At 33.6% G+C, this 26467-nt stretch overlaps 2 protein-coding genes across 4 annotated transcripts in view; one reads left to right on the top strand and one right to left on the bottom strand.

The window, feature by feature from the left end:
• The window catches only part of LOC117168900, a 218341-nt gene that overhangs the window by 111521 nt on the left and 80353 nt on the right, over window positions 1-26467 (top strand). The window lies entirely within an intron of this gene.
• Window positions 1-26467, bottom strand: part of LOC117168899 (sonic hedgehog protein A) — a 66905-nt gene that overhangs the window by 4455 nt on the left and 35983 nt on the right. For both annotated transcript variants that reach the window (XM_033354827.1, XM_033354828.1), the window contains exon 2: window positions 2452-2713. In XM_033354827.1, coding sequence (XP_033210718.1) covers window positions 2452-2713 — 262 coding nt within the window. The remainder of the gene's footprint in view (window positions 1-2451; window positions 2714-26467) is intronic.

The raw sequence follows: 26467 nt of genomic DNA on the forward strand, positions 1-26467 counted from the left end.
CATTTTTAACAAAATGAATAAACTTTTAATTAAATAATTAAATTTTTAATCAAATAGTTTCACTTTCAGACTAAAAATAGTTATTTTCCACTAAAAATTTAAACTTAAAACTAAAACGATAAATTTTAAACCAAATATGGAATAGTTAAATTTTCAGTTTGAGAAAATAATTTTCAACCTTAAAAAATTGATTTTTAACCAGGAAAAAAATTTCATCGGAAAAGATAAATTCTTAACTTCAATAATAATTTGCAGCAGAAAAAAAAAAATTTCTGAAAATGTAATTCAAGTAAAAAAATTATACCAATTTTCAACCAAAAAGACCAATTTTTTACAAAGAAGTTGAATGTTAAACCCAAAAATATTATTTCTCTAGCAAAAAGATACAATAAATAAATCGAAACCTTACATTTTCAGTTTAAAAAAGTCATGTCAAACTAAACAAAAATTACTTTCCGACAAAAAAGTTAAATGTTCAACCTAAGAGATAAAACTTTAATAATAAAATAATTTTTTAACAAACTGTTGTAACTTTTACCCAAGTAGTCAAATTTACAATTAGAAAAAAATTAATTGAAAAAAAAAGAAAATTATTTTTTAACAAAGTAGTTCAACTTTTGACGAGAGGATAAATTTTCAAATTAAATCATTTATCTTCGAATGAAATAGTTTAATTTTGAATTTCAAAAACTCAATTTCATCTAAAAAGCCGAATTTTCTATAAACTAGTTGAATTTGCAAATAAAAAAATGTTATTTTAAATAAAAAGCTGTTAAATTCAATAAAAAAGTCGTGTATTTAAACAAAATAGTTGCATACTTAACCTAAGAAAAAGAGGATTTTTCAATAAAAAAAAATTGATTTTAAAGAAAATTGTCGAATTTTCAACGAATGGTTTTCTAAGCTAAAAAGTCGAATTTTTATTTAATACCAAGTAGTTAAAATTTCAAATAAATAGGTAAACAATAAATCAAGCTGTAAAAAAACTGCTCTCTTGATACTGGAAGGGGATTCGAACCCAAGTCTGTAGATTGCTGGCTGGTGCTCTAAGAGTCTAATCCACTAAGCTACCGAAGAGAACAAAATTCACTTTTTTGTCAAAGCCTCCAACAACTGATCAATGAAGTCGTTATACGTATTGTAAGAATTTATATTTTTAATCTTATTTAAAAATTAAGTTTGGATGCTGTGCGTTTGAGCGCCAAATCGACAATCTGTAGACCTGGGTTCGAATCCCAGCGAAGCTAGAGACGATTTTTTTCATAGCTAAAATTTAGACTAGTAGATTAAAAATCATCTTTCCATAAAAAATAAACTATTTTACTACGCTTATCGACAAAATAACATAAAAACTCAATTAATAACATATAATTATTAGAATTTTACTTTTCCTCCCCTTTTCATTATAAAGCAAGAAAATCTTTAAAAAACAATTCCCTCTCCAAACGAAGGGGAGAGAAATCTCTTACTGTATTCATATTATGAACCCTCCTTTCTATATTTTCAACGCACCGAATCAGCAACACCTTAAAGTTTCTCACGCCCCAAGAAGCCTCATATATATATAGCTATATATACTCAACTCTCTCGGCCATTTCGCATCGCGCGATATCGCTCGTTAACAATTTACGATTATTCTTTTGCGGCCCGAAATTTTCACGAGAACATAAGTAATAACATGATTATCAGTATAAAATGTACAATTTTATCACGATATGGTACCGTCTTCAAAGATCCGTTATCTTCTCGCAATTTGAAGCGACAATTATATGTATATATTTTATGCACAAATTGTTAATGGTTTGTTATGCTTCACTCAAGAAAAATTCTGGTTATTTCAACCAGAATATAATGTTAAATATGCCCTTATTGTTCAGTCTTGTTAAAATTAGTAGAAATTTCTCGTCGATAATTTTTTGTAGAAAATGTTCTAGCCGTCAACCAGATATTCTAGTAAATTTGACCAGATGTTCTGGTGAACTCAACCAGATGTGCTGGTAAGCTCTATCCAGATGTTCTGGTAACCATAAATTTTCAAATATCAAATTTCAATACTTTTCTTTCTTAAACTACCAAAAGTTCTGATTGAAATATGAAAAAACGTTGTAACCGAATGCGTCTAATAACTTTAAACAAAACTTTCTTTATTACAATATTAATTATCTTTGTCTTTAAAAAATAATGCAATATGCACAAGATGTGATCGGATAGAATAGCACCTGCCAGGACAAGATAGGATAGAAGAGTCCTGTCTTGTGAGGAGAAATTAACTCCATGTACAGATGGTGTATTTCCCCCACCACTTTTCTCTGCTCACTCGATAGTGGAGGGGGAAAACTCACATCTGCGATTTGAGTCGTTTCAACGAAAATTTCTGGAATTTCCCCTCGCTGAACAGGTCTGTTATAGAAGATATGAGTTAAAAAGAACAGAAGAAAAAGAAAAACCTACCAGACTTTACAGAACAGTGGATGTGAGATCTGGATTCGTAGTAAACCCAATCGAATCCAGCTTCCACAGCCAGCCTTGCCAACATGCCGTACTTGGAACGATCGCGATCGCTGGTGGTAACATCGACTGCTCGTCCTTCGTAATGAAGAGAATCTATCGCATGTTTTCCCTCTTCGTCCCAACCCTCTGTCACACGCAATTTTACTCCTGGCCACTGGTTCATCACTGATATTGCTAGAGTGTTGAGCTTCTCCTTGCACCTCTGGAAAATTCAAAATATTCATTTATTAGTATGATCCTCAGGCAATAAAATAACAAACCTGAAATATTAAAAGAGTAGGTGATAAAACCCTTACAAAAAAAACACTCAACTCCCGATATAAGAAGCGCCGATTTACGATATTCCTGGAACTGATGGCCTTCGCAGTTTCGTGATGAGAGGAGCCGCATCAGGTGGAATCATGCGTCCAAATCCAATAAAAATTATTCAAGCGGCAATGTCTATTTACGTTTAAATTCCCCCGATTCAGGATCAAGGCCAATGCAAGCCATTCCCGAAACCGTTCTTATATCGGGAGTTGAGTGTATTATAGAAAATTTAGTATAGGCATGTAATTATTTTCCTATAATGAATTTCTTAGAATTATTTCACAATTCTGGAAAAATTATTATAGAAAATTACTATAAGTAAATTAATTTAGAAATAAATAATCTCATTATATTGAAAGAGATTTCCGAGATTTCAAGGAATTTTAAAGGATTCTAGACAATTTTCATGGATTTTAAAGCACTTTGTCCGATTTTATTAATATTTCACGAGATTTTACATTATTACAATGATGTATATGATTCGTAAGATTTCTGAACACATCAAGGGATTTTATAAGATTTCCAAGGATTTCTACGGGTTCCCCCACAATATTTCACTAATTTTTATATATTCCAACGGTTTTCAAAATATTTGAAAGTAATTCCATGAATTTCAAGAAATTTAGTCAGATTTCGAAACATTTGAAAACATTTCAGAGAGTTTCAAAGATTTTCCAATATTGCCAAAGATGTTGACATTTTGAACTCCTGCCAAAGATTTTTAAGGTGTCTAAAGGATTTTACGAGATTTTAAAAGATTTTACACGCATAAAATGATTTTAGAAGATTTCAAAGAATTTCAAAATATTAAACAATTTTAAAAGATAATTGTATATGATTTCCTAAGATTTTAAGCTTTATTTTAAAGGATTTCAGCGAATTTCCAGAAAACTTTAGGGAATAAATTAATTTTTATTGCAAGGAATTTCCATTCATTTTAACAATTCTAAGGGATGTTAAGAAATTACAAACGTGTTGAAGGATTTTAATGATTTTAAGTTATTTTAAAAGATCCCAAAGAATTCAAACAATTCAAAATAAATAATTTCTTCAAAATTCTAACTATTTCAAAGATTTCAAAAAAATGCAAAAGTGGTTTCTGCGAATTTTAAGAAGTTTGAATTATTTTTTACACAATAATTTTCTCTACTGAATTCCCTGTAATCACGAAAAAATGTATTTTTTTCTCAAAAATGGGTTCACTAAAAATGGTTTCTTTTTTGTCAAAATGAGCCCTGAATTTTTTTAGAGATTGAATAAACATTATTCCGGGGTCGCACAAGCCCATTTTTGCAAAGATTCTTTTCTTAAAATAATTTTTACTGTGAACGGATTACTTTAATTTGAAGAACCTGCGATTTCTTATTTCAATTGAAATAATCCATTGAAAATTACAATATTCGAAGCATTTTTTGCAAGCATGGCCTTTCACGACACCTACATCTGGACAACTACCATAAAATGTTCCTTGTAATTTAAAAAAGTCTCTTGGAATAAAAAAAATCCAAAATGAAATAAAAAATTTTCTAAAAAAAATGTTGGAATAATAGAGGAAAGAAAAAATGATAGGCAACCAACGAAATGCCCTTTCTTCTCTTTTGTATTTTCAGATAAGGAATCTTTAAAGAAAGGGATTTGGTTGGTTGCCTTCTCATTTCCCTTTCCAATTTTTTATTTCTGTCCCAGAATTTTTTTTCTTTTTCAGGAATTTTTGTTTGTTAAAGAAGTGTCTTTTTTAAAATTTCAATGGGAACATTTTATGGTGGTTGTTCAAATATGATCGTTGGATTCTTGGTTTTATTTTTAGGAATTCTATACATTAAATTGATTGTTGGACATTAAATAGGATTTTAAATTTGATTTTAATGTAATTTAAATTTCTTAAATATTTACCAATATACGTCTCTATCAATATACGCCTCCAAAAAAAAAAGAGATTGTAGTTACAAGAGACTGGGTGATAAATTTTCACAATGGTCTATATAATTTCACAGGAATAAAATAAAACTCAGCTTTATGGGGAATTGAAAATAAAACTATATATACGTATAATATATATAGTATAGTTACATAATTTGACCTCAACTGGTCCATAAGAAGAAGAAGAAGACTGGAGGAAGGAAAGCGTATTATATACAAGCGCGATACCATAGTCATAGTGCATAGTAACCAGAGGGTGGTCCATCAGCAGGTAAAAGGCAGCCGGTGCGGAAAGTAAATGCATGTTTTGACCGGTGTGACAGGCGGACCGACAGACTGTTAAAAGGAGCGTCCGTGGCGAATCAAGGGGCAAACAAGATCCGGTAACGGTACGGCGGCTATCGACTAAGAACTAAATATTTTTCCTTCTTTCTTTGCTACCCAAATGCTACCTGCAGCAGTTGTGGGCAGAGTGGTCACTGGTCAATGGTCATCCTAGCTGTTGCAGTTCCACTATAGACTATAGCTACAGGCTATAGGAGATGCGCACATCTCTTATTCTGACTACTACTCACTAATACACTTTCAGTATTCTGACTTATTTGGAAAAGCATCAAAAAGATTTGTGTCTCACAATACCCGCATGTAAGCCCAGGCTAATCCGGAACGTGGCGTATCGAGGGCGCGAGAAGAAGGAAAAACTCCTTGAGGATCTGTGTATCTATAGTGGGTATTGTGTGACTTCCATTCACAAAAGTCGGCGGACTTGGACTTGATTTTTGAGAGCTGTTTGCTGGGATAATCGTGTTTCGGAACGCTTCTTACTCTTATGAACCTCTTCTGGACACAAATGTTACCTTTACATTTCCTTTCTTTAAAGCCCTGATTTTCCTGCTTCCTGCTCGAGGATGCGAAAACAGCAATTTTTTTCTACTCAGATTTTACGAGCCTGTGCCTTACACTTCTTCAAAGCAAGCCCGAAAATCTATTATAGTCTTATTGGGAGCACGAAATCTTCCTTCAGAGAAATCTTAACAAGAAGTTGATTTCTCGCGCGTGATGGAATACTTATAGAAGTATAGAAGATTGTACTTTTTTAGCATCTATAAAATAAATGTTGTCTACTACAGTTTTGATAAAATTTTAACTCTGTTATCACAAATCTTAATGGTTTCTCTAAAAGAGCATTGGCGACAAAGTTTGGACTTCCAAAACAAGATCATCGCCAAAGTTCAGAATACCAAACGTGCATGAGTAACAAAGTTTGGATCCTTGAAGTTCACAATTTTGCTCGCAATTTTGTTCACTTCCTATGAATGTAGTTATCGCCCAAGCGTGCAAAGAATGTTGAATAGCATAGTCTGAATACGCCCAGTTAACAGCTGTTTGTAAACATTGTTAGAACTGAGAATGACCCTCTTGCGGAGAATTGGGCGAGTTGTTTTGGGTTTCCATTCTGCTTGATTCTTTTAGTTTTGAATGAGACGAGGATGGATGCAGTAAAAGCGGCCGCGGCGCGGCAATTTCTTCCTTACGCTCAAAGGATGTTCTGTGTAAAAGCAATTAGGTCCTATTGACTGCCAGGACAAGCAGCAGTCGACCGGTCTTTCCTTTTATCCATGTCTGAATCCTCCTGGGGGAAACGCGGAGCCCTGTTTCGTTCTCGAATTCTCATCCGCAAGTTGCTCTTGCCACGTGTGTGTAAATGTAAAGCGAGTCGAAGGTCCGGTCCGGATTGCTGTCTGGCGTGAACGCGAATCGAGCGCGATTGATCGTACAAACTACAAACATGGCCCATTAACGTCCCAAGGGTGACGTTCCTAGTTGTGAATGGATTTACCCGCAGGTAACAATTAGCTCTCCAACAATTCAACGGGCGCAGTGACATCGGTCCGATTTTCAATACGGACCCTAATTCTCTGGAGAGCGATTCGTTTTAACAACATTTGTAGCGTTCACCAAATCTGACGTTTATATACACGCACTTTGTCGAAACCGGTTCGACTTGTCACGACTGTGTGCAAATGCTTTATGAATATTATTGTCAATCGACTTTTAAGGCGTGACTACAACAAAGGTCAAGAGGGGTACCACTTGCCAGTTACCACTCACAAAGACCCTTTCATCATGAAGCCCATTATGTTTGTACCTCGCATGCTACTTCCTATTTTATTTTTTTCATAATAATAATAAATAATATGCCTAAAGTATTCATTAAAATATTTTCACAAAGTAAGAGATGCAGACCTGCGGCACCATGTGAGTAACAAGAAATGATCTGCCACTTAAAACACCCATAGGATTGCATTTTGAAGTATTTATGTTTAACCTGATATAAGAAAGGAATGTTATTTAAGATAAATTTAAAATGATAAAAAAATTCATTATACGAAATGAGATATTTTTGTTGATGCTGAAACTGCTATAATTCTAATTATTTAATTTCTGAGAAAACAAGGAAGGCGTCTTTCAACTTGTTTGCTGAGTCACTCAACTGCCAGAAGATTGTAAAGTACAACCATTATTGATGAACAAAAATGTATAGATACTAAATTGATATTATTTGCAGGCGTGTCTAATTTCCTGGGAATTCCCCTGAAAATTAATAGAATGCTAGCCTGTAGTGAAAATTGAGCAAAAGTTCGGTAATTCTCCTTAACTTTGGAAAACTTTTGGCCACTCTAAGAAGGTATAATACAAAAATTACGTAGAACAAATCCCATTTTCCTCTCTGAAAAAATTTAATAGCTCATCCTTGATGAGTATAGAAACAATTTATTGAATTAACGAAATTATTTCAGAACATTACTAAAAACGCAGAGAATTTTTGTTGAGAATGAAACGAGGCAGCTCTTTGATGTGGATAATGTAAAAGTTAAGAGCGCCTATGATACAAAAGTGAAAAGGATCCGGCGATGGGGACCAAACCAACTGCGAGTACTCGATGGGGCGTCCTGTTCGCTCAGCGGGATATTCAAGAGCCCCTCCCAAAACTTTATATGTATTTACAAACATTTTGTCAGAATCGCGTTCGCGTGAGAAAGGGGAAGGAGCAAAAACGAAGAGGCAAGTAAAAAGAAAAGTGAAAGAATTAGGCAAGAAAACAACAATAAAAAGAAGAAAAAAGGAAGCAAAAGACGGCCAGGCGCAAAGGCCGAGAATCGCCGTCGGCCCTTATGAAAATCCATTTCGAGTGAAAAATGGCTCAGCATGTAATCCATTAGGAAAAAAAGGTAAATCCTCCATTCCATGGTGGCCCACTACTGTGCGCGATCGAGAACATCCCTTTTCTTTTCTAGCCCTGTAGGAAGCGGTCGAGAATCATTGACTTTTTGACTTGAAAAGAGATGCCGCGTGACCCTTCGCCATATTATTGCTAAACGATTCTCATGGTTTTATTATACGTTTTCTTCTCCCATAACCTATATCCTGACCTTCCTAATAGTTCTACGAAGAATAGACGTTGAAGATGATGCCTATAAATTAAACTATTAACTTTAGCTTGCTTCAACAAATCATTAAAATATAATATAACTTATGACGAATTCCTATTGGATCTACCAAAATAATCACTGTTCCATAAAAAGTGGAAATTCAATTTTTTTATATGTTCTAGTCTCCTGCGAGTGAAATAAACTTTCACATCTCACAATAATTTATGCAGCTTTCTCATGCGCGGACAAACTCTATATTATATAACTAATAAAGTTTCGTTAGTCTCGTTAAATTGATAAAGTGCACTTTTCATGCGGTATTATCATGCATAAAGCTCATAAATTTGTTCTTCATTATATTCGCTATAGCTTTCGGAGACTTAGTTATACTCCACGAAGAGAATGGGCAGATCGGTGGAAGATAATAATTCACCAGGAACTGACTTTTAAGGGTTCGTTGTAGCCAATAAAGGCTTAACAAGCACTTCACTATGGGAACTGCCAAATATTCTTTTACCTTCAATAAAGAAAGTATAAAACCCAATTTATCCGAATAAATTCCCAAATATTGTGAAACAACCCTAATACAAAGTTCATATGATAAGGAAAAAGCTTGTGGTGTTAAGAGAAGACTCTATGTCTATTCTACGGGAAGCCGAAAAAGGGTAGATACGATGCTAGAAGTAAAGATGCGAGTAGAGAGCAAAAAAGAGGAAAAAACGACAAGTTGAAGAAGGAGGGCCAGTGGGAGAGGGTTGGGTTCGTGGACCCACGAGATAAAGGAAGATGGAGAAGCTGTGCTGGCTTGGGTCCATGGCTCCATTCTAGCATCCAAAGGTGGGCCCCGCCCCCACCCCCGCCACAACGCCAGCATGATTCTTCTGGTTCCTCCCTCCTACGAACTTGCTCCATCCCTCTGCCCCCCTCTTAAACTCATGGTAACCTTTCGCGTCTTTGCTCTTCTTCTTCGTTCTTCTTTCAACCTTTCGACTCGATAGCTGGTCGCATCCCTCCCACTTGGTTCTCACCTCATCAAGTATCCACTGCGGCCCAGTACCAGATATTCTTTTCGTCCTTTGCTGTTTCATTCACTATATTCTCTTACCGCAACGTTCCGCCCTGCAGCTGATTTATACCAGGAAGATGTTTTGACACCTCTAATCTATGCTAAATAACCAAAAACGTATTCCAAATCTCCAACGGAGTGAATGGATAGATTGCTAAATGAGTTTTTTTTATAGCAATACACGAATCAAGTGGAATTATGTCACGTCCATAGATGTCTCGAGAGGGTGGCAGCGGTGGGATAGACTCAAGTATTGGGCATAAAGGCAGCAGCACTATTATCGAGTGGAAACCAAATGTCGTGTAAACAGTTGATTTCTTTCAGCCGAAAACGATTAGCATAATTTGTACCGTTCCGCTTAGAGTTAGATTTAATCAAATTAATTTAAATTAAAACCAAATGACAACATTCTTCTCCATGTCAGAGTCAACTTTCTGCTTTTTTTCTATGATAACAGATGTATGATTGCGGTTAAAAATAGTCGTGTTTGGAAGCCATAAAAGTGGAAGAAGCGAAGGTGATTTCCGGTCATCGAAACTTATGATGTATCGAGATCGATCGCCACTTTAATGCATGGTTCTATAGAACGACAATGTTGTTAACGTCGTATATAAGATGATGTGGCAACAATGGCCCCGTGGTAGCTTTAAAGAGAATCAAGCGAGACTTTCGAGTGTTTGAGGAGCTCTCAGAAGGTCCGGCATGGAAAGATGCGATCCATGTACCGGATGACCTATCTCACGCTTCGTTCCTCTTTTATCCTCTTCTTTGCTTTGCCATCCATTTCTATCTATCTTTCTCTCTCCTTTCCTCATACACCATGTCCCATACTCTTGAAAATAAACTGCATTAATATTCCCCTGCATCTTCCTCTTGTCTTCAGCACACACACAAACACACACTCACAGAGTCCATCAAGGATCATGGGCCAGATTTTTCATGAGTCAAAGCCCCCGATGCCGATATATGTATAGAAAAATTCCGGCAAAGAAGAAGCTAAAGAAAATAAATCATTTTGAATCAGAGAGATAAATAACTTGCCAGAATGAAGCAGAATTATTGCGGAGAACTGAAATCAAAATGAAAGTTTTGGTTGTCACTGGATTTTCGTCTTCCAAAAATATATCAGCGCGGAATTTGGTGATCAAAGAGAATGAGATTGACGTAGGAGCAGAAGTGGGTTGTAGAAGGGAGAGACGGGGACCAGGACCAGTGTTTGGCGATCTCGGGTTACATCCTTATTACCTGCATCCGAGACGACCACGAGGACGCCGATGAGGAAGATCGAACGCGACGGGCCACGAATCTCTTTTGTCTGTGGGAACGGATTACCGGAGGCCAAAGCGTGTTGTTTTGCACCCTGGGCACGTCACTTCTGTCATATCAACAAGTTCACCAGCAAACTAGCCACGAAGTGTACGGGTGATGACGCACCGCCAAAGCCGATCAAGCAACGCTCGGATGCACCCAGACTCGGGAAACACTTGGAGACCTGAATGGCCTGAATACACATCCTCACAATCCCTTTATAGTTTATAACTTGGTGTAGAAGTCGAACCAACACATTATCTACGAATTGGGTCAATGTAACTACTTAGTACTCTCTAAATCTGAACTAGTAAAATATGACTGATTGAATTAGCGAAAAGTGGGCCAGTACGAATTAGTGAAAAACTACTAATTCGATTAGTGAAATTTCGGTGAGCAAGTAGTGGTTTCGGAGGTATGTATGAGATTAGTGTTTCATAACCTGAAAACGAAGACGAGGCTCAGGTTTTAGAACTGCATCCCGGGTCGAATTGACCATCTGGAAATTTGGAAAAATCCAGATGGGCCAGGTCATTTTAGGCGTTTTGGGCCATTAGTGTAGGTTGGGCATCTTCAAGATTATCAAGCAGTTTTTTAATGGCTTATCCTAATGGGGTGATTTTAACCATTTTTCCAGGGTAATTGATTGAAATTAATTATAAATGATTGATTAACACATTGAAAATTATGGATTTGGTCAATAAAATTACTTTGATGAATGATACAGTTTAGATTATTTTAATTTACTAATTCAGGCATTATTATCTTCAGTAATCTTTTTGGTTAAAAATTCACCGTTTTCGTGGAAAATTTAAGTATTTTTTTTCAAAATTCGTTGTTTTTTTACTGAAAATTAATTTTTAACTGTAAATGTAATTATTGAATTTTGGCTTTAAAATTTATTTTCATTGGGTAAAAATTGAACGATTTGGTTGAAAATTCACCTTGTTTTTTTAGAGATTTGTCTTTTGTGGCAGAAAATTAATCTTCTTAGTGAAAAACTAATTTTTGTTGTAAAAAATCCATTCGCCTTTATCGGTAGAAAAGAAAATTAATTTGAATAGAAAATGACCTTTTTGTTTAAAAATTCTCGCATCTTTTCAAAATTCTTTTTTTTTTTTGCTTAAATATTCAATTTTCTGCTCAAAAACTGACGTATTTTTGCAAAAAAATCTTTTTTCCGCACATTAATCTTTTCGGTTAAAAATGTATCTTTTTATTTAAAATTCAACTACTTGGGTGAAAGTTGAACTACGTTGCTAAAAATTGATTTTTTTGGTTGAAGATTTATCATTTTGGATAAAAATTTATTTCATTGGTTAAAAGTAGAACTATTCGGTTAACATTTTTTTTTATTGTTGACAACTTTTTTCGTGAAAATTAATTAATTTGGTCAATTTTTGTTGTAGGAAATTAATAATCTTTAATCGTTTTTTTATAATTGAAAATTTATCTTTTTGGGTGAAAATTCATTTATTTGTCGAATATTTTTTTAAAGAAATCAATCTTTTTAGTTTAAATTCATAAATTTCCTTGAAAATTCATCTCTGTGGTAGAAAATTGAATGTTGAAAGATTTTTTTTTTGTAAAAGTTGAAAACAAATCCTTTTGTTTAAAAATTAAACAACTTCATTCTGGGTTGAAAATTGATCTTTTTTAGATGTAAATTTAACAATTTTATTAATTTAAAAATTTGTGCTACATTGTTTAAACTTTTTTTTTTGTCAAAAATAATCTTTTTTTAATTGAAAATTCATCTTTTTAGATGAAAATTCCATTATTTGTTAAAATTTTTGTTTAGAAACTGAATCTTTTCAGTTTAAATTCCTAAATTTACTTGAATACTCATTTCTGTAGTAGAAAATTGGGCTATTTTGTAAAAATGAGTTTTTTTTGTTTAATAAAAACTAAGATTTTTGTCTGAAAATTGAACTATTTGGTTGATAGTTAAATTACTGTATAAAATGTTTTTTCTTTTGTAAATTAATCTTTTTTATTCGAAAATTCACCATTTAGATAAAAATTCATTAATTTGTACAACTTTTTTGTAAAAAAATTATTATTTTTATTTGAAATTCATTAATTTACTTAACAACTCATCTATGTGGTAGAAAATTTAACTATTTTATTGAAGATTCCTTTTTTTGGATTAAAACTAATCTTTTTGTTTGAAAATTCATCTATTCCAGTCTGTATTGAAGATGAATCTTTTTTAGTTTCAAATTGAACTATTTAGTTAAAGGATGAAATACATTGTAAAAATTTCGTTTTTTTTTTCGAAAATTAATCCTTTTTAATTGAAAATTCATCTTTTTAGATGAACATTTATTTGTCAAACATTTTTTTTTAAATTAATCTTTTTGTTTGAAATTTATAACTATTTTAGACGACAATTGCTCTGTTTGATATAAAATTGAACTATTTTGTTAAAAATTTATTTTTAATTGCTGAAAAGTAATTTTTTATTTGAAAATTTACCTATTCAATTCCGGATTGAAAACTGATATTTTTGTTAGTTTGTGAATTTAACTATATGGTTATAATTCATAAGTTGAGTTGAAAATTCGTTTTGCAGTACAAAATTAATGTTTTTAGCAGAAAATTCATTTACACTCAAAAAATGGTTAGTTTATTCAACTATTTAGTTAGCAGGATATGGTACTGCTACATTTTATTAGTTTAAACTGCTATTTTATTAGTTCGTATAACAACTCCATTAATTTCCGCGATTATTCAGTTAGTACCAGCAACTAATTAAATGGTTGTCCCAACTAAAAAAATAACAGTACCATATAGTTTGATAGAAATTGATTCTTTTGATTAATGATCCATAATTTTAGTTTGAAATTCATCTGTTCAATTTAAAGTTGAACAAGTTCATTCGAAATTAGTTCTTTTAATGTTTAAAATTGATAAAAAAAAAGTAATAAAAAAGTGGAAACAAATGTAAATTTTGAAAATAGGATCCAGGGCATAGAAATATATTAATTTAATTAAAAAAAAGTGATTGTACGATCGAATGTCGAGAGGATTTGAATTCTATCAAGGAGGAAGAGCCGCCGCGATTCACGATTCACCACATCTTCCGCGAGTAGTCAATAAGAACTTGAAGGTAAATTTTCTCCATCTTCCTACGCAGGCTGATACTTTATGCAGTGATTAATAATTCTATCTGGTCCTGCTCATGCTGCACGCCTCTTGTTTCTTGCTGTATTTTCTCATCTCACCTTTCATTCATGCGCTGAGTCAACGTCTACTACTGTTTTTGACTAATCATTCGAGGACAATGACTCTTCGACATCATGCTATATTTGCACCTTCAATTGCACTTAAACTAAGTGCATGTCATAAAACAATACAATCGGGACATTTTTCTAACAATGGATGTGAACTAAGCCATGAGAATGACAAATGGATAAAGAAGATTTGATTTTGAAACATAAACAACAAATTAAGGAATTTGATTGAGGGGCCAACTACAAATGGTCTTCATCCAGATGTCATTATCATTACTTCATATAAAATCTCGACACATCTGGATGACAGGAATGATTGTTTTATCTCTGACTTTGTGAAGCTCTACGTCTGGGGTGTTTGCTAAATATATATTTTGTAAGCAATTTGGCGCAATAGTATAACAGCAATAATAATTAAAATAATAGAAAAGATACTGCATTGTAGTTGTTCATGTTGCCAGGATCGAGAATTCAATATAAATTATGCTGGTGTATATAAATCGTATCCCATTTAAACAAAATAATTTTTTAACCAAAAAACAATGATTGTTTAACAAAATATTTAAATTTGCAACTGAAGAGATAAATTTTCAACTGCAATGAAAAATCTTCCTTGAAAAATTTCTTTTAAACAAAATTGTTGAATTTGCTATAAAGTCAAATCATTTTTAAAGAAAATAGTTGAATCCGCAACCAAAAAGACGAATTTTGGAAAAAGCAGTTGACTTTTCAACCAAGACGAATACTTTTTGACAAAAATATTTAATTTTCAAAAAATAGATTAACTGTTAACTAATTTACAATCAAAAAGATTATATTTTTCTACAAAAAACACTCACGTTTAACAAAATACATAACATTTAATCGGGTAGTTGAATTTTTAAATAAAAAAAGATCAATTTACCACATTAAATGGAATATTTAAATTTTCAGTTAAAAAATTAATTTTCACAAAAAAATAAACACAGTTTCTAACAAAATAGTTTAATTTTGAACAAAAACACAATTTTTAACAAAATAGATCAATTTTTCACAAAAACAAAATGTTTAACAAAATAGTGGAGTTTTTAACAATACAGTTAAGTTTTCAAAAAAAAGATAAGTTTTCAAGAGTTTCTCAATTTTCTGCAAAAAAAAAACGAAATTTCATTTAAAAAAATGAATTTTTAACTAAGAAAGACAATTTTTTACCAAAAATAAAATAGATAATGTTTAAGTAAAAAAATTAAGCAGAAACATCATTGATCAAGAATTTTTCATAAAACTGAAAGTTTTATCAAAGTAGTTAAACTTTAAGTCAAGTAATTGAATTTCTAACGAAAAAGTATAGATTATGATAAAAAAATGATACAGTTGAATTTTCTTTAAAAAAACTAATTTTTCAATAAACAAAATAGATTTCATCAATTAAGTTATATTTTTGCGCTAAAACAGTGGAATTTTTAAACAAAAAAATTATTTGTTGACCATACTGTTGAATTTCGTACAAAGTTTTCACTGAACAGATGATTTTCAAACAAAATCAAGGATTTTCAAAAAAGAAGATTAATTTTCGGCTTACAAAAAAAATAATGAATTTTTAACAAAATTGTTGAAAGGTATTGGGATTACCTATGTAAATTATTTCGAATTACCTGGATTAGTCTGGACTATAAGTTGATTACTCAGATTACTCAAATTACTTCTGATTTCAAGTGGATTACCCTGGATTATAGATATTTTGAGTTTGATTACAAGTGGATTACTTGGATTATCTTGAATACATTGAATTATTTGAGTTATCTGAATTCTCTTATTTCCAAATAAAACCAAATTACTTCATATTATAATTACATTACAAGTGGATTAGGGCGAATTATAAGAGGATACTTTTCGAATAATTTTAATTACTGCGGATTACAAGCGGATTATTTGGATTATCTGAATTACTCTAAATTATCTTAATTAAAAATGGATTACCCTGATAACTCTGGATTACAATAGGATACAATAGGATGTGGATTATTCTGAATTACTTTAATTACTCAGGTTTACAAGTGGATTACACCGACTTATTCCGAGTTACAAGTGGATTACGGCAGATTATAACTGGTTTACAAGTTTATTATGACAGATTATATGTGGATTACGACCTAGTACGAGTGGATTATTTAGGGTTACACGTAAATTACTCTGAATTACTTGAATTATTCCAGATCACTTAAATTACTTCTTGTTAAAAGTGTATTACTTTGATTATCTTAATTACTCTGAATTATCTGGGTAATAAGTGGATTACTTCAGCTTACTCTGTCACAAGTGGATTAAGAGGAATTATAAGTGGATTGTGACGGATTACAAGTGATAAAATCCAAATAACTTAAAGGACAGACGATTACAACTGGATTATCTGTATTAACAGTGGATTATCCTCATAATTCTAGTTTACTAGAAGATTACGGCGGATTACAAGAGGATTACTTTAAATCACTTGAATTAACGCTGATTAAAAGTGGATTACTCTGACGCCCTGCGAGTAACACTGAGTAACTCTGAGTTACAAATGGATTACGGCAAATTATAACTGGATTACTTTATATTAAAACTGGATTACAAGTGTATTATAATAGATTATAAGTGGATTACGGCATATAACAAGTGGATTACTCAGGATTACACGTCAATTACTCTGAATTACTTGAAATAATCCAGATTAAAAGTGGATTACCGCATTACAGTGGATTACCAGTTTCCATAATCGAGTGGCAAAGTGGATTACCAGAGTTGTTTTTGTGCTCAATCAAGGCTAGCCGTGAGTGGTGTGCAAGAGAATTAATGAGCAATTATTCAGAGCAATTAATTAGTATCCAGCGTTCATTACCTTCTACATAGTACGGTACAACGTGGTACCATATAGTTTACCAGCGTACAACTCGCTCATGCGCGACTGGTGTAAAACGCCGACAGAACGCCCCGCGGGGAGGAATGCTTGACATCTTAATTCACTTAATTGCAACAGGAAATCGCAATGCCAATGTTAGCAGTACATATTACACAAGTGGCTAGCTAGACAGCTACCTGCACATAACGCAATTTTTCCGCAACACTCAAGCGTGCGCCAAACACTCATCACTTGATCCTTGCGCGATTTAATCTGGTCACATAAAACAGGATCCTGTCGCTCCTCTCCTTTTATACACGCAATAAAGGACCATAAAATTTCTACATAAAGAATCTCTTCATTTCCGACTCTTATAATTTATTCGCTATTGCGCAATCTGAAAATAATTGAGCTTTCAAAGTGATTCATGTCTAGCGCAGCCTGTCCGGAAAGTATCCGACCAGGTCAGGACTGTAGGAAGGCTGGCGAAGTTTAAGGACGTGTGTCGCCAAAAATTGTTGAATTAGCTTCAATGCTTCAATAGTATTTTAATCGATTTCAATGAATTCCAAGGAATTCCATGCTGCATTAAATTCCTTATTATATTTTAGCAATGAAAGCATCGATATAATTATTAATGGGTGGTAGGAAAGCAACGAAGAAAATTAATAGGGAGCTTGAAATTGTAAACTATCGCAAGATCTTTTTATTCTGGAACATCGAAAATCGTTTTCAGCCTGGCGATCAGCCTAATCCTTATCGAATCGACACCACTTTAAGACGTTGATACACGAATGACGCATTCGTGCGTCCGGCGATTACGAGTACACGGGCGCATAATTCTGTCTTTCTTGCTCGACCGGCCAAATGAACAGCGATTAAATCCTTGTTAGGTCCGAGCACACTGGCATGGAATTCCTGTGACGAAGGGCGTTACGCCCGTGAGATTTAAAACTCGTTCGTCCATTCTTCACTGGAAATGCTAGACAAGGCGCCTCTGGATTCTCCCAGAGAAGTGAGTGAGACAGAGAGAGCAGCAGAGGGATCGGATAGATAGCGTCTGTCTACCTTGGGACTCGGAAGAGGAGGCAGTTTGGTATATGTATATCTAATCTGGCCACTTTGGGTCCCGCGGGTAGCCGTGTTTTGCCCAGGGATCGTGTTAAGGGGATTTACATTCATTTCAAACCTAATAACCCGATCCCCGATCTTGCGATCCTGCGATCCTGGCTGCGATTTCTAACACGATACATGCATACATGCTTATTTTATATGCCTCACACCTTTTTGCACACCGGTCTCACACCGATTCGAATGTCGGCCAAATTTCACCCAAAATGGGTATACCGAGTTATTTAATTATATGTATCATCCGTATCATTTGACTCGAATATTCTTAATGACAGTTTAAGATTTCACACGCCCAACCCAGGATGGTCCTAGATTTTTTGTAGACTGAAGGATGGGTGTTTTATTACATTGGGCGTGTGAATTAAGTTTCACAGATTCTTTTTTTAAATATTAGATCTTTATTACAACAAGAAGATCAAAGTAACTTCAATCCGGGTAATATTTCCTACATTCTTCTCAATGCACTTGCGCTATCTATCCAGCAGCATAGATTGACATCTTCGATTTTCAAAAAGTTATGACAAATCCATCCGTGTAGCTGATAGAAAGGGCAATATTCAATTTTTGAATTCTGCAGCGTTTTTATTCAACTTCAGACTAATGATATCTCTGGGAATTACTTAGAAGTTCAATCTGGGTAATATTTCTTCCATTTATTTTCAATAACCTTGCGCTATTAATGCAGCAGCATACGAGCCTCATGAAGGTATAGAAGCTTGTCATTTTTTTGCTTCCTCGATTTTCAAGAAGTCATGATGAATCCATTCATGTAGCTGATAAAAAGGGCAGTGTCCAATTTTAAGATTGGTTTTTGAATAACTGTTGATTCAATCAAATCGATTTCTGTGCGCTAATTTAAATTAAGAATGTATTTGAACATTTTCTCTCTTGTCTGAAAGTTGATTAACAAAAAAAAAAAAAAGTGGAAAACCTTTCGACACCCCAATTTTGGATGGTATTAAATTACGCAAGATTCGACTGCAGCGTAGATAAAAGTGGCATGTTTTATGGCTTTTTGAAAAGTTGTGTAAGCTGTAAGCGATGCAGGAAGCGGAAAGAAGCCCTGTCCAGTCGCCGGCGACTCGACGCGGGCAAGAACCAAGAAACGAAGGCGAACAATCTCTACCCTCTGCCCCAATCGTATCTCATCTTTAACGGTCCCTCGCTTCGAGTCACATTCAATTAGAGCTAATTAGCATGGCTTCCTATGTCGCGCTTGATTGATTTACCTGACATGCCGTCGCTCGAATCGACGATTTAAGGCACATGGAAGAAACTTGCTCGTGCAAGAAACGTGACTCGTGAAAGAAATGGCTCTGAGACGCGTGGCCTTAGAATCGCTGTTTCTAACGTGGTGTCGAGGCAATTACATGACTCAAAAGATAAATAGATAGCCGACGACCCACGCCAAGCGGCATGGCATCTCGGCCTGGCGCACCGGCTGCTGCAGCCACCGCAGACACCGGATTCATTTTATATTCAGGTCCTTTCAACGATTTTTAAGACGCCTTTTAAGAATCGTCAGAAAATGGTAATATACTCATGTAAATTACATTACGTTCTACTACCTGCCAGTCCATCAAAATACCTCTCATAGCTCTCCTTATTCATTCGTTCATTGTATTTTATTCGACACTTTTTATAAATTCATAATTTACATCAGACTCTCTACAGATGATGTGCACCTCATAAGTCATTCTCATCAACTGAGAGTGGCACGTAGGTAGGTATATTTTTTGCATCAAAAGAATCTTAGACCATAGGTCACGACTTGAAGTCAATTTCATATTCTTTGTCTTAATACGCATTAGGAATATCTTACTGATTAGACTTCTATCTGAGACCAAAATTTGACTGCAACTTTTTGTTACTTCATAACTGTATCAGGTGTGAAGTTAACCAGAGCAGAAATCAAATTTGGACAATTTGTCAGGATTGAAATTCAAATTTTGAGAAGAAGAAAAAAAAGTTTATCCCTAGATTTACGTGGGAATGAAAGAATGTTTCATGGGGGTTGGGTGACGAAAACTGACGGTTCTCCGATGTCCGAGATAGCGGTGATCGAGGACTTTAATTATAGCGAACCAGGATCATGTTACTACTAAGAGACCCTGGAGAAATGAGAATACATCATGCACATTGCACACTGACCAATCTAACCATAAACCACTACTACTGTATTGCAGGAGCATTTTTTCCCGTCGTGGAGTGTGTTGTCCCTTTCAACTTTATATCGGCTTAGCCTCTTTTATAAGACATGATCTTCAATTTATTTGTCATGTTTATTATATGTATATATGTTGTTTTCAGATGCAATACAATTCACACCGATGCTTTTATCTGCATACAACGTCCTTAATTTTTTATGATTATTAATTTCATTGCCATAACTTTTATTTATAGCACAACATTTTTGCATTACTGGAATATTTTTTTAAACAGCATATATTACGTAAAGTGGGGGGGAGGGATTTGGTTACTTACAGTATCTTATGAATTAATCAAGAGGATCGAACTTTCAACCAGTGGTTAAATTTTCAACCAAAAAAGACGAATTTGCAAGAAAAAAAGCAATAGTTGATATTTTCATTAAAAAAAAAAATTATTTTAAACAAAAAAAAAACATTTGGACCAAAAAAGACGAATTTCTAACAAAAAAGTTGAATCCTCAAACAAAACTGATTAATTTTCAACCAAAAACAGACAATGCATTTTTAACAAAAAGAAATCAAAGTTCTACCAAAAAGATGAATTTCCAACCAAGAAGATCAATTTTAAACGAAATTTTATACTAATGAAGTCAAAAACTCAACAAAATACATCCATTTTTTACCAAATAGTTGAATTTTTTAACTGAAAATGAATATTTTAACAAAAATTGAAATAGTTAAATTTTCATTTAAGAACATTGATTTTCAGTTTTAAAAAAACTAATTTTATACCAAATGGTGACATTTTCCACGAAATTGATGAATTTTGAATCAAAATAATAATTTTCAATCTAACAAAGCAGTTGATTTTTCAACTAAGAAGATAACATTTTTATCAAAAGGACAAAACTTCAACAAATTACATGAATTATAAAACAAATCTTTTATATGTCATTGAAAAAATTAATTTTTGGCAAAAAAAAACGAATTTTTAATAACTCAAATTAAATTGAAACCAAGGAAATATATTTTCTACCAAAAAGATAAATTTTCATATAGCTTTCCCACCAAATATTTAAATTTTTGATCAACAAAATTAATTTTTAGCACACAATAAATTTTCAGCGTTTAATTTTTAATTTAGAAGGTGCATTTTCGGCCCAAAATAACGAATTTTCAACAAATTACATACATTATCAGCCAAATAGTTAAATTTGTAAACTGAAAAAAATTTATAACCATAAAGGAAGTTAACTTTTCATTGAAAAAAATTGATTTTCAATTTTAAAAAACAAAAGAATTTTTTACCAAAAAAGACGAATTTTCAATAAATTGCATAAATTTCGAACCTAAAAGTTGCATTTTTAACAAAAAACAGATGAAATCTCTATCAAGAGACATCAATTTTTAACCAACCAATTGAATTTTTAAACAAAAAATGATACATTTTTAAGAAAAAACGGAATGTTGAAATTTTATTATTTTTTTAAATTGACTTTTAATTATTTTAAAAGTCTACAAAACATTTGAATTTTTTTCCAAATTGTTGAATTTTGAATCATGAAGAACAATGTTTAATCAAGTAGTTAACAGGTGAATTTTTAACCGTATATTTTATTTTTCGTAAAAAAATTATTTTTTCATAAAAATAAAACTAATTTTCAACAAAGAAGTTTGGTTTTTAATTAAGAAGATAAATTTTCTATACCAAAAAAGACAACTATCAAACAAACTGTATACATTTTCAAACAAATATTTGTATTGTCATTGCAAAAATTATTAATTAATATTATTATTAATTTTAATTTAATTATTATAATTTATTATTATTATTAAAATTAAAAATTATTAATTAATATTCAACCAAAACATTGCATTTTCTACAAAAAAAGATTAATTTTAAAGGAATTAAATGACTTTTCAAACAAATCTGTAAATTTTCGGTAAAAAAAAAATAATTTCTAGCAAAAAATGAATGTTCAACAAATCACATAATTTTTCAACTAAATACTTGAGTTTGTAAACTTCAAACAAATTTATAGCCCTAAATGAATAGTTAGATTGTCATCTAAGAAAACTATTCATAATTTTAAAAAAGAAATGAATTTTCATCAGAGCAGTTTGATTTTGTATCAAAAAGTACAATTTTCAAACAAATATTTAAATCTTCAGTTCAAAAAATATTTTTGAACGAAAAGTCGAATATTTATATTTTCAGTTTAAACAAAAATTAATTTTCGAACAAAAAAGCGTTTTTTTAACCAAATAGTTCAATTTTCAACCAAACAAATAAATTTCTAACCAAAAATTGCTAATACTAATACTATGAAGCCTGCGATAAATAAATACGATTTTTGATCATTTATAAATTAAAGAATAATAGTTTAAATAAACATTGAAGTTAGTTTTTAATAATTTAAAGATATTAGGTTAGATTGTCTGTCTATATTAGGATATCCGATTGCCTTAGATCGGACTCAAACTGACAAAAATTTTGTTTTTTGCATTTAGCTACAACCATTATTTAAAAAAGTTAATTTAAACCATTTAAAAAATCAGAAATAGATTTAAGAAAAAATGCATTGTTTTGTTAAAACTTTAATCATTTTCAATTGAAAATATAACATTGAATAGAAAAAGAAAGTAACCCGACGTGCATATATTGTGATGCTCAAGGCTCATCGCATGCCACATCTATTAAAATATATTGCTCTTTAACAATACCGTTATTAATTACCGTTTGTACAGAGAATCTTGAAAAGGTCAACGTCAAGAGAGGCGTAAACGCGGCTGCAAGCGTGGCGTTTCTGCCTCATGAATAAAACTGAATAGATAAGTGTTTCTATGTGAAGCTGAATAGGGTATATCTAGTACCCACCTACCACTTTTGTACTAAAGCTTAAGTTTACGGAAAATATCGATGATGTCGAAATTATGGAAGGTTTAAAAAAGATCCTCACAAAGGTCATTCAGTCTACACTATACGACTTCCGATTCCCTTGTTTGTAGGAACATGACCCGAAAAAGAGAAGCCCCAAATGCATCATTTTAAATTTACAGAAACTATTCTAATCCCAATTGTAGCTTCTCCCCCCCCCCCCCAATCAAATTTCGAATTCCTTCTAACATAGGTGCGGCCCTGCGACTCGGCTCTTCTTTTATCGTACGTCGGCTTGAATATGTGACACAACCAACGATTCAGAAATCACACATTAGATAAGAAAGCCTCTATAGGAGCCGCGTGGTAGTCAAAAACTGGTTGTACGAGGCGAGGATTAGGAGCAGCAGCTTATGGCCTTATCGGCGCAAGGTAGCCCCATCGTTGGTCAGTTTCAAGATACCGAAGAATAAAGAAGTGCGATCTTACGAATACAGCTGTAATGTGTGTATGAGTGAGTGATAATGAGAAGTGAGAAAAACGAAGGAAGGAAGGAAAATGGGCGCGAGCGTGAGAGAAAAAGAGAGCTAACAGATACGAGTAGGCCAGCGCAGGTTGCAAAGAAGCATTGTCTGGGCAAAGTGTTTAAGAGCGTTATCTACCCGACTATTAGTCTTTCTTGGTGTGTGGCCTCCGGTCTCACCGGTCCTTGCCTGGATGGGATCCGCTCCGCGAGCACGAGCTCCAGCAAGGGTTAAGTTAAGTAGCTCCTTATCTCTGCTCACCATCTACACCCCAAGCCTCCGACCTCTGAAACCCACGGCGAAAGAAAAAGGATTCCTCGAGAGAGCAGAACAAGCCTCCTTAAGGGGACCCAGTCCAGTCCCAAAAACCAACTTGTTCGATTATTGATTTCTTCCTTTTTCTCATCTATGTCGATATCCTGATGCAGTCCTGTTTAATTCCTTCCTTATAGCTTTTAGATTTTTAAATTTAGATAAACCAAAGACATATTCTGAGTTAAGCTACACTAATTTTTAAAAAGATACACTAAACGATTCACATTCATCATCCGCCTATTCGATGTGACCTTCTTTTCGCGAAACTGTGGAACACTATACTGTCTATAGAGCTGTCTGTAGCATATAAAAATTTATCAAGTCTTATGGTCTCCTATAATAAAATAATGTTAATAAAATCTGACTGATTTAAATTTCTATTGCACTTTCCCACGGAAATTACACTGATGAGATGTGTCCCTGCCATCGGGCTTTTGTTCAGAGTGTTATTGAGGCAATAAACAACCTGATTATGACGGCTGTAAAACTTCTCTAAGAGCCTAACGTGATCATGATGAATATAGCACCTTTTACTAATTCACTACGCCACTTCTAGTAAAAGGTTTCCAGTTACTGAAAACAAAGCTGAAAATAATATTTTTCTAAAATTTGGAATCTGGAGAATTTGAAATTTGTGTGTGTTTATCCTCTCAGGCATAGAACCTCAGCTCATTTAGATAATGTGAGGGTTGCTGTGTGAGTGTTTAGACATTGGCTGAGTCTATTTGAAAAAGAGAGAAGACGCTCATTCATTTGTTTGAGCGCACCTGCACGAGAAAACTCGTTTTAAGGGGAAAATCTTGATGGTAAATCCGCAGCTTCGACTTGTAGATGTGCGAAGAAAACGCAAGTCCTTCGAGGTTTCGTTGCAAAGTCGTCACGGAATTTAAAGAATCTTGCTGCTGACTGCAAGAGGGAAGAGAATACATTCTTGTGGAAAGGAATCTAGTATCGGAGTCGCGATTCTTCATGGTACCCTGGAAGGTAGGTAAGCTTTTAACTACCGTGCGACATCGCATCGTCGCTCGAGTAAACAGAAAACAGAATCTTTCTAAATCGGGCTTTATCCGAGAAGCCCATGAGAAGCCCTGTCCCTGAATGCAGTGGAAACCCTAAATATTTGTGCAGCTCGATTAGTTGCGCACCGGAAAAACCCAAAGCTGTTATGTTATGGATGTTTGAGATTTAAGGCTTTCAAAAATTTAAATATACTTGCATACCATTAAACAAAAAATTGGACTCTCACCATTTTTAAACTCAACGAAACCAAACTTTTCACTTTTAAGCAAATAAAAATGTAAACAATTTTTACATTCAGTCAAAACTATTTGTGTATTGAATTTCGTTTTCAATCAATCTCGAAGTACATTGATACAATAATAATCTTTACTAGATGACAGGAAAACATTCTTTTTCTGAATGTATTCTATTAACATTTAAAAATATTCTTTGAAAATGTTTCAAGTATAATTTATACAAGTATCAGGTTTAAGTAAATAATTATTAGGAAGCAAAAAACAAAAAATAGAAAACACGTGAAGGATCCTCGAAGCATATTCAAAGTAGCGTATCAGTCACCGCGCTGTGAGACTAAACGAGTTTTGACAAGTCTTCAGGTCATTTCCAGTTATATCCTGTGCTTGTGAGTGGTGTTTTGAGAAATAGGGGGTGTTGCTTTTCAACCCGATTAGGGATACTCCATGAGTCCATGGTGTCACTTTTGTTTTTGCCATAGCTAATCGCGTATTATTGGAAGCGCAGGTAAAGTGATTTAGCACTATGGACATTAACTTCGGACAGAACTTCCTGCGAACCTACGCGGTGTCAGGGAACAAAGAAACCACACCAAGAAGTCGAAAACGGAAGCCCAGTTGTGACCTGGCGCCCCTGTTGCTACCTTTCGACCCCGCAGAGAACTACAATAGGCACCATCCGAAGCTACTCGTAAACAAACATGCTGTTCAAGCGACAATTCTACTCTGAAACTCTCCACTAAACAAAATAAATCTTGCTGAAAGAAAAACGAGTCCACTGAACACGACGGGCCACGGTTTTTAGAAGAGTGCCGCCACGCTTGTTACAAATATACACTATACACGCGTTCCGCTTCAAATCGCTTTTTCCGTTTTCGGTAAAGAGTGATTCTCTTCCATCTTGCACACCTCGTATGGAATTTAGTTTTAGAATTTTAGATGAAACGCTTCCAGGAAGGACTTTTCAAGTAATACTGCTATTGCTGCTGTAAAAATCTAGATAAAAATCGCCTTTCGAAAACATACCGGAAGTCCTGGGTTCAAAAAGAATGGGTTCCACACTACAGTTTATCACACATGTTTAGTTGACCCAAATAGCCTTACGTAAATTCGGTACGGGCCCTTTTCCTGCAGTAAAAATAAAACTGAAGAGAAACCGCATTAAAACTAAAGCTATACAATCACATCTCATGACAAAAAAAAAGATGATGGCATCTTTGCATGTTATCGACGTAGTTAAGACAATATCTATTTTTGTATTTTAAAGATATGTCGCAAAAAGATCTATTAGATATTGTCGTAACGGCATCCTAAAGATGTCGTAAAAGTGTTCTTAAATTGTTTTATCTCTGGATTTCTTTACCCTGCATCTGGCAAAATTGAAAAGGAAGGCGTCTTTATCCTCCCTCTTTTCACAATGTGTTAAAGCTCGCACATAAAAATATCGTATGAACGTAAAGCATGAAAAAGTGAAAATGAGAAAACGAAAGCAATATAATTAGAAACATGTAAAAAAAAAAGAATTAACCGGTAGTACAAAAGAAAAAGGCGAGACTTTATACTTCCGTTCGA

The sequence above is a fragment of the Belonocnema kinseyi genome, chromosome 3 (genome assembly GCF_010883055.1).
Source record: "Belonocnema kinseyi isolate 2016_QV_RU_SX_M_011 chromosome 3, B_treatae_v1, whole genome shotgun sequence".
In the NCBI taxonomy this organism is placed as follows: domain Eukaryota; kingdom Metazoa; phylum Arthropoda; class Insecta; order Hymenoptera; family Cynipidae; genus Belonocnema; species Belonocnema kinseyi.